At 40.2% G+C, this 10,024-nt stretch overlaps 1 protein-coding gene across 5 annotated transcripts in view; it reads right to left on the bottom strand.

Moving 5' to 3' along the window:
• Positions 1–3,233: 3,233 nt before the first annotated feature.
• Positions 3,234–10,024, bottom strand: part of NF1 (neurofibromin 1) — a 262,407-nt gene continuing 255,616 nt past the window's right edge. For 4 of the 5 annotated variants that reach the window (XM_055577188.1, XM_055577185.1, XM_055577186.1 and 1 more), the window contains 2 exons: positions 6,190–6,890; positions 3,234–4,545 (listed from right to left, as the gene is read on the bottom strand). In XM_055577188.1, the coding sequence (XP_055433163.1) occupies positions 6,714–6,890 (177 nt within the window). In that variant the 3' untranslated portion in view covers positions 3,234–4,545; positions 6,190–6,713. The remainder of the gene's footprint in view (positions 4,546–6,189; positions 6,891–10,024) is intronic. The other variant, XM_055577184.1, reaches the window with a different exon arrangement.

Below are 10,024 nucleotides of genomic sequence, written 5' to 3'. Positions count from 1 at the left end.
GAAGCTTAGCTGCTGGACCACCAGGGAAGTCCCCTCATGGAGTTATTAAATATGCAAAATCAGGGTGCATTTCCCAGAGTGGGATGAAGAGAAAGGAGGAAAATAAAAACAGAATGAGCCAGTCTCCTTTCTGGGGTACTGCCTTCTGCCTGGACGCGTCTCTGCTACACGTGCTGTCTGGGCAAGATCGTCCCCAAGCCTCAGGGACACCCTATGCATAATTCAAGACTTCACAATCCTATTTTCAACTGCTCAGTGGACATATTCATTTGGACACACTTCTTGGTAATTTTTCAGGGCCCGACTCCTCGGTCCACACCTTACCCACTGTGCTCACTGGCTCTGTGGCTGCTGCCCTCACTAAACTGTGATCTCGCATAGGGCACAGACCAAGCTTTCTTCTTTTCTTGGCACCTGCAATGCCTGGCAAAGGGCTTGGTACGATTATAACCAACTGAAAATGTTTCTGAACAAATGAATAAATCAGCTGAGGTTATCTCTGTTGACATTTTCTTCCTTGAAACGTATTGTTGGGCAATGCTTTCTGAACTTTTGACCAGGAAAGGGCCCTACTAAGATTTCAATGTGACTTTTCTATTTTATATGGAGGAAGTGGCCCCCTTGAGGGAAGTTCTTAACTACGTAACTCCATAGGCTTCTCTTTATCATGACAGCTTGACTCATGGCATAAACACATGCTAAAGACCTAGAAAAACTTTGCAGTACAATCTTTTGGGGATAATATAAAAAAGAATAAAGGTAATTTGACCCATTTAAATAAAATGTATGACGCTTCTTTGGAAACTTTAGACATACATGTATACATATATGTGGTGTATGGAACACGTACATGCTTCCCTAGTGGCTCAACAGGTAAAGAATCCACCTGCCAACGCAGGAGATGTGGGTTCAATCCCTGGGCCAGAAAGATCCCCTGGAGAAGGAAATGGAAACCGACTCCAGTATTCTTGCCTGGGAAATCCCACGGACAGAGGCGCCTGGTGGGCTACAGTCCACAGGGTTGTGAAGGAGTCGGACATAGCGACTTAGCAACTAAACAACAACAATATGTACATACTACAAGGTATAAATGGATTTTTAGAAGGTACTTAAAAGTCCAATCTATTAAAATTACAATTTCACATTATGAAATATCCCCTTCATGATTAGCTAGTACTTTTTAAAAGAACAAAATGTGAGGTTCAAACCTATGGGGACTGCATTGCTGCAGTGCGGCTTAGTATTTTTAGAAACATAATCAACACTGTAAGAGGGCTTCCTGTAAGCTGGCAGCTAAAAGGGTCTTACATGGAACTTACTTCAGAAAGAAGGCCGAGTCGCTAACGAAGACAGGCCTGGCAGGTCACTTGGGGCAACCGCCCCTGACAGAGTTGGGACGCTGCTGTGCCAGCTGTTCTGACCGGCAGTGTGCAGGCTGTTTCACTGGTAGAAATCAAGGGAGAACTAGGGGTGAGGCTAAGTGTCATAGGAGGGGCATGGGGGTGGGCTGGGCCACTTTCTGGAAAAAGGAACACTGTGAAGCTACCTCTTTGTTACAGGTTAAGTTTTTACTGTTCTTATAGTACCTTTCTGCCCTTCCCAAACCCCCTTGGGAATCAACTTTTCTGGCCAGAGATTTCAAAATTGGCAGACTAGCCTGACACTGTCCCAGAAAACAAAACTGTGCAGATAAAAAAGTGAGCATGGGCCCCATGAATGACAGATGATACTGTCAATGTTCTCGAGCAGCTTACTGTCCAGGGATGGAGAGGTGTGGTCCAGATGGTCACTACCCAAAGGCACCCCTACTTTTGACTGTGATGCTTTAGTCTGGAGGGAATAGAAAGTTATTTGTTGTACAGCTGACCCTTGAACAAGGCAGCGTATAATTTATAGTTGGTCCCCTCTGCATCTGCTGTCCTTCTTTATCCCTGAATTCAACCAACCACGGACCATGAAGCACTGTCGTATTTACTGTTAAAAAGCATCTGCATGCAAGTGGACCCTTGAAGTTCAAACTCGTTTTTCAAGGGTCAACTGTACTTAAGTTTTCTGGTCTCTACTCCAGTGGCCTTTAAGCCTCAGTGGCCAGAGAACTTACCTGAAGCTTTGAGAGTGCGTAGGCCTGTGGGTCCCCCTTCCCCCGGCCCACACACACTCTCTCTCTCCCCCTCCCTCCCTCCCAGGGCAGCCCTGGAGCCTGCATATACTCTGCCTTGAAGGTTTGGGCCCAGAGTGCTAGCAAGTGCTCCAGATGGGGTTCCTCTGCTTCCTGTATGTCTTCCTATGAACAGACCGGTACTTGCCTCAGACCTACGGTGTCTCCTTCACGGTCTTTTTAGCCCTTTGTCTAATTTAACAGATATTGCTGCCCTCGTAAGGATCAGCTCTGTCCTGGCCACAGGGTCTAGGCTGCATTCTTTCTCCATCTGGGAGTAGCCTGCATAATGGGGTAATACACATGCTGTGTCTGGGAAGGTTCTGCTGGAGAGAGCTGAGAAGCTGGAGAGAATTGTGGGGTCCTAACATAAGCCCTCTGTTGATCTCAGGGTGTCCTGGCATTTCTGATTGCTCATTTTAAAAGAACTAAACTCAGCCTCACTCAGAAAGCAGAGTTACCCTTCAGTTTGGCATGCCCTAAAAAAGCATTTGATGGGGTTCAGGAAGGAGCTTGAGAAAATTGCAGAAGCAGGAAGGTCTCTCTGACCTTTCTCCTCTCATCCTTTTCTGAAACACACATAAAACCTTCACTTGACAGGCAGGGCAGGGCCCTCCCTAACCCCGGTGGAAAGAGCATCCAAATCTCTGAAGACAGAGGGACTTGGAGAACTGGAATAGATCTTGCTAGGTTCCCCAACTTTACTGCACTTACCTCGTAGTCTGACCTATGAGATTTCTACATGATGCCCCACTCTTCATCAAACCTAGGATAGGAATACTCAGGTTTAACTGTTTCTTTTTTTGGGGGGGGGTTCTTCTCATCTCTTTTTGAAGGCTCCTGTCATGTAAAATTTATACTAAATATATGTGTAGGCTTTCCTCCTATCAATATATCTTTATCAGTCTAATTTTCAGACTCAAGGGAAACTTTTTTCTCCCCTACGCATTTCACCAAAATTATTTTACCAAAAGAAAGGAAATGGCTTTAATGTTTCAACAGATCAGGGAGGAGTAGGGGGCAAGTAAGAAAAGAGAGCTGATGCATGTGAAGAAATTAAATAACTCCCCACATCTTAGAGCAGATTGAATTTACATTTTACTTAAAAAAAGGGGGAGGAGTACATACACAGGGGGGAGAATGGGACGGGAACAACAGTGATCTGAAATGGATTTCTACAGTCTCCTCTACAATGGTGGGTTTTGTCTGTTGGGCAGTACTTCTCCTGCTGGCGTACAACTGCTTACAATATTAACGAGGCTGTAGACAAGGGAACGGCCAGAGTTTGGGCCTGAACAGAAGAGAGAGGAAGTTATCATATACAATGTAAGTTTACAATACACAGCATTTTCTTTAAATGATGTAACGCAGTCGCAGGAAGAAGTTAACAATACTAACACGAGAATAATCAAATTTTTTGTTTGTTATCCATGTACAGCAACTAACTGCTTTACAAAAAAGCAAAATAATACAATATATCATCACATGTATTTACAGTGTAGTAAATATACTTTTCTGTCAAATTTTACACAAATTATTTACAGGTGAATATACTGCATTAAAAAAAAAAACTGTGTGGCTGACACTAAGAGTGAATTTTTGTATAAGTCCATTGCATAACATTGAATAAGACATGCCTCATTATGCCTGGGTTAGGGGTGGGATGTAAAAACAAAACCCGAAAACAAACAGAAAAGCCAAAACGAAACTGAGAACCCTAAAACCCACTCAGCAGGGCAGGTTGCCGGCTTTCACTCCGTCTCCCCCAGGGCATCGTCCCCTGGCCGTTCTCTCTGGTGTCCTCAGCCCTGGCCTAGGACCTGCATGGAGCCGGCCCCTAGTAACGACAGGTGCTGCGTGGATGCAGGAGAGAGCACTGGCCATGTCCCCCAAAGCTAGAGAACCAGGTCTCAAGGCTGGCAAAGAAGAGCACACCCCTGGGACAGTGGGGGTGATAAAGCAGGGAGATCACGACAAAGAAATGGTGAGTTAATGTTTTCCCTTTAAAAAAGTCAGGGGAAACATCTACAAACCCAAATTACTTTATAGAACTTACATCAGATTATGCAGAATAGGCAACCTGCTGTAAACTTCAGAATTTCTTGTGCAGGTTGTAAGTATGAGGCCTAAAAAAGAGTTTCATTTCTCCCAGGGAAACATATTGGTGAGATTTACCTCATGTTCATTTTAGTTTCTTGGAAAGCTAGATTTTCCTCAAAAGTCAGAAGTTCTTTAAACAAGGTGAACCTTAAACCTTAATAAGTTTTCAAATTTCCAGGATGTACTGATCAAAAGTATTTCTGCAATTCAAAGAAGGTTCAGTTCTGATTTATGCAATGCAGATCATTTCATGAGGTACTTCAAGTGAATTCACTCCCTTCATTACGCTAGAGGGAAGTAAACGAATAAATTTAAGAAATAACATACCCTGGAAAACTTGTTTATGGAAAGATCAATATTTTTTAGCGGTAAAGCTTTGCAAGTTTCTTTGTTTTGATGGGAGAAGCAAAATAGCGTAACACTACCCACGGTCACTGCACCAAACCAACCAAGAGGGAAAAACAACAGAACCAGAATTATTAAAAGCTCACATTCCAGGAGCCAGGGTGCCCGCCCCAGAAGCTCTGGGTTGTGGGAAGACATGGACCTTACCGGCAGCTCAGCATTTCTTGGCACCAGGCTGTTAAAGATCTATTTCTAAACTCAGCTCTGGTCTTACTTCCTTATCATCTTAGTTGATCTGTTATTACAACATTCTATTCTAATGAAGCCTCTACAATAGTTAAAAGTTAAGTTAATTGCATGTATCTTCAATATTTTCCAACAATTCAGGGTCAAAATAACTACTAGCACTAAAATTTTTTTTTTTTTCCATTTTGGCAAATGGTTCTTACTTTTCCCAGGACTGTAAACAAATTAAAAAAATTAAATTCTTGTTATTTCTGAATATCAAAAGCAATTTTATTTACATTAACATATTACATTGTTACTGTGTGGATAAATGTGAAATGTATTATATTATTAAAATCAGAACACTTAAATGTACCATTATTTATTGATTTAGCTGTGGAATTTAATTTACTGAAATCCACTCATGAAACAGCACTTTCGGAAACTCCCCCTCCCCTAGGTTTCTTTTCCCCTCCCAAAGCCGTTACATCTTAACATATAAAGGGAGCCCAGGAATAGTGGGATAATATCTGCTTGTAATAAATACGGTTTAGTCCTAAATTGGAACATCCAGATACTAATATAGTCATTGAAGTCAAATTATTTTGCATACTGCAGGTACCATAAAGAAATTGGATCTGCATTACTATGGAAATTCCAATGCCATGATAATCCATACCATTCAGCATAGCAGCAACTCTTAAGGTCCCCTATTGTCATAATAATGCAGGCTGACCAGTCCTTTCACAGTGATTAAATGCAATTCTATCATATAGAACTGAAATGTTTTGCTAAAGAGATTCCTGATTTTTTGGAGGGGAGAGGAAAGATTACAAGACATTTAAAATACATCTCATCAAAAAATTTTTTGATAATATACACCATAGTCTATGTTTCTGGGAAAAATATTAAACAAAATAAAAGCATCATCTACTCTAATAGTCACGTACCATTCCATTTTGTATGGAGCTAATGCAACCATCTACGAAATTACCTTCTAGGAACAATTTTCGACACTTTGTTCACTGATTACCCTGCTTAGAATTATTTAGGAAAGAAGAGGAGGAGGGGAAAAATGTATAATTACTATACTTAGTATAGTTTTGGCTTACAAAAACAAAAAAATGACTTTTAGCATATTTAAAGATCAAAAGATAATCAACTGGAGAAAAATATAAACTAGTTTGGATGACTGAGTTTGGATAAGGCCTCAGAACTCATCTCTTTAATTCAGTAATGTTAAGATATATGTGGTTATGTTTATTTCCTGTAATTATTGCTAATACTCAAGTGTTAGTATTTCTTAAGAACCCACTACAAAATACTAAATCCCTCCACCCTCCCCCCCCACCCCAAAGTACCTTGCCTGTGGCTTTATGGTGTGAAGTCACTGAGGCTTGACCTCTATGGTTCTTCAGTTTTGTAAGGTAAAAAAAAGTCCACAGCTAAAAGTCAGATTAAACATACTGGGGTTATAATATTATTTCTCCCATAAACTTCTATCTTGAAAAGTGTGTAAATAAGACTAACACTTTACTTTGTATGTTGAAGAAGGGGAAAACATAGAAGGCAGAGCTCTGTGCAAATGGCTTTCATAGCTGGCCAGTAGTAGCAGTATTCAAGAATTCATCCTCTCACAATTGGGATGTTCTCAGGTCAAGTGTCCTGACTGCCCACTCTCTTTGCAGCTGTTCTGAACACTTGCTTAAACCAGACACACCGAAAGTAAAAAAAAAAGTTAAAGAAAAAAGCAGCATTAAATTTAGGCAATGCTTCCAAAAGTTGATCATCTGGCAACATGGCAGACTGGATGGGCTCGTTAGAAACATGAAGTGCAGCATCACAGCACGGTGGTGAGGGGTCACTAGTGAAGAGCCCATGTCAGTTAAGTCTGTTTGAAAAAGGAAAGAAAGAAAGCTTCACACGATCTTCTTAATGCTATTACGTTTGAAACTGCCAGCACTTCTCTGCTTCTGCACCTGGCTTGCGGATCCATGGCGAGTTCGTCCACTGTTACAGTGCCCAGTGGTGGGGGAGAGTTCAACATTCTCCTTGTCGATTCCTGGAGAGAAACGAAGCAGCCAGTTACCCTCTTCTCCTCTGGTGTTAAGCTCCAGGACTGAATCCCACAATTTGTAAATGAGATACAACCTGGTCCATTGTTTTTGCATTCATTTTAACAGTCAACTGCTACAGTGTTTACAAAGATCTTGAGGTTTACACACCTCACACTTTGTTAAGCAAAATGTGCTATCATAGCAGAAAAATAGCATAAGGGGGAAAAAAACAAAAAAACAAAAAACAGAGAAGTTGCAAGGAAAAGCCAAAGGCAGGCAGGCTTGAGCTGAATGAAAGAAAGGCTAGCAGTTACCAGACTAGAACGCCTTCCTCCAAATCATACCAGAAGTTTCCAGCAGAGGGCCATGTAGCCTTACTAGCTGTTTATACACAGGATATATTCTGTAATTGCAAAAGCTACGGAAATACATCATTTCAAAGAAAGGGAGATGCTTTTTCTTCTCAAAATCATAGTGCCTACCCCAAAGGAACTCAAATATTTACTAAGAAAATAATATATCCCAAAGGTCATACAGCAGAATTTTTGCTTTGATCTTTTCAACTCTGCCAAGTCATTTTCTGTTCTACACCTTAACAGTTGCCATTTACTTCTCTCATGGAGGAGATTAAACCTCCCCAAACAGGGCCCTACAATGTGTTTTATAAATGATCTGGTTAGTAACTCCATAACGTGACAAGAAGCGAAAAACAGGGTATATTTTTACTCATCAGATGAGTAAAGATTTCAGATTAGACAAGTCACAGGATAGTGGTTGCCTCTGGGGAAGGAGGACTGGAAGAGGGCATGAGGATGGCTTCTTGGGGCTGCTGGTGATGTTGTTTCTTGATCTGGATGCTGGATTTTTAAGTATGTTTACTTCTTAAAAGTTAATTAGGTTGCAATTTATCATGTGTGCTTTTCTGTTACACTTTAATAAAATTTACTAAAATAATTAGACTGATTATACCCACCTTTGGCATAACTACTAGTGGCAAAGCAAAAAGTATTTTAGTCATTTGTAGCAAAATTTAAGCCATTTGTAGTAAAATGTAACAAAATGTAGCAAATGATTGATATTTACTAATATAGAAAAAGGACCATAATTTGGGAGTAGGGGGAAAAGAAATCCAGGTACAGGAAGGAAAAAAAAAAGGCTGGGAAAACATCTGCCAAAATATATTATTACTGGATGGTATGATTTCAGGTAATTTTTAATTTATTCTTTTTATTTTTTTGGCTGTGCCACGTGACTTTTGGGATTTTAGTTCCTCGAACCCATGTCCCTTGTAATGGAAGTGGGCAGTCCTAACCACTGGAATACAGGGAATTCCCTACTTTATTCTTATCTGTACCATCTGAATTTTAAAATAAAGAGTAAATTTGAGAATGGAAAAATTTCTATTTTTGGACAAAAAATAGTACTTCAAGTCAAAAAGTATTTATGTGACTGAAAATATACAAAGATCCATACATCTGTCTGTTGGCTCATGAACAGAAAATGGCTCTGTGATGACCTCCTTCTAGGAGTCACACATCCTTCATTTGGAGTTAGCCTTGAATTCCACTCAAGGTATGAGGCATCTACAGGCACCTGGTCTGATTTAGAGGGTTGCTAGAGGGTTGCTGTCTTGAGGTTATCAAAGGAACATAGGCATATGGAAAAGTGCACTGGGCTGGTAGTGTGAGTGCAGCATTAGAAATGTCAGCAACACCTCTCTGGGAGCCAAGGGCAGTGAACCTGCAATGAATCTGTTCTGATCTAATCCTATGGGTAGAAAGATAAATGGAAGAAAATACACTGTGATGTTCAAAGAACTTTCCTCTGGGTAACAGAATTCTGGATGATTTTTATTCTCTTCTGCATATTTATTTGAATCTTCTCCAGAGCTATTTAGAAAAGAAATAACAAAACTGAAAGAAGACGGCTTATCACCTTTTGAACGCACCTTGCACCCTGTGATGTGTGTGCAGCTCTTTCAATTGCCTTACTGATCTCTACAAGATAAAGGGCAACCTGCATTTTTTTCTCATTTCTGTTTCTTTCCTGATGCATTCTCCCTGCTTTTATATGCATTTATATTTTGTCTATATTATCACAACTTATGTATATGTCATATTTTCTCTACTAGAATAAAAGCACCTAGAAGGGCAGAGATAATTTATTACTCATTTTTGTTTTTCTCTAAGATCTAGTTGATGTCTTTTTCAACAAACACTGGTTGAACAGAATGTTTCCATTTTTAAATGTGATGGCTGCAACTGGGGAGAGTCAAAAACCATCAACCTCTCTGATCGCCAGTGTGGCTGCACCACATTTTTACTGGAAAAGACAATACCGTTTTTAGCTTCTTCTGTCTGAAAGGATCATGAACTTGTCTGTGTATTTGACCTTCCCTTTCCTCAAATATGCATCTGGCCTACAAGTTCAAGTCCAGCAGTTCCTTATCTAGGGTTATTTCCTTAATAGAACTAAGATTCAGGCAAAACTGGAACTTTACAGATAAGAGTTTGAAACAATCAAGAGATGGTCATCAAGAGGGACACAGTGTCAACCACCAGAGAGCTGGTGGCCCTCTGCCAGCAATCTTCCACCCTGGGGCCCTTTCTTGTGTGACCACCTTTGGTGAAGCCACACCCCTGGCTAGACTATGGCGCTTTCTAGGGCTGGGGATTGGGGCAGCAGTCATCACACTGCAAGAAGGCAAAGCTTTCATCTGAGGACAAGGGCCTGTTCAGTTTAATTCTTAAGAATTAAAGTTATATAAATTATAATCAGAGTAAGTCACTAGGGTGAAGGTTTCTTCAAAGATATACTAAGAGTATTTCATTTCCTATTTTGTTAAGCAAATAATCTTCAGACCTCTAAATAAAATTTTAAATGTTAAGGGTAAGAACAAGCAATAAAGTTTTACACCTACTGTGATTTCAACTACATAAAGAAGAGAAATTAGGAGAGGCACCGAAATGTTAATAAACAGTGATTATCTTAGAGTGGTGGGATTATAGTGGACTCTTTTTTATTCTATTTTGCTGAATTTCTAATTTTTTCCCCGTACGCAGGTATGTTCCTTTTAATTAAAAATTTTAAAGTATCATTGACTTAGGACTGTCACTTATAACCCAAAGTTTCAATGCTA

The sequence above is a fragment of the Bubalus kerabau genome, chromosome 4 (genome assembly GCF_029407905.1).
Source record: "Bubalus kerabau isolate K-KA32 ecotype Philippines breed swamp buffalo chromosome 4, PCC_UOA_SB_1v2, whole genome shotgun sequence".
Lineage (NCBI taxonomy): Eukaryota > Metazoa > Chordata > Mammalia > Artiodactyla > Bovidae > Bubalus > Bubalus kerabau.
This window is presented reverse-complemented; position numbering and strand designations above follow the sequence as displayed.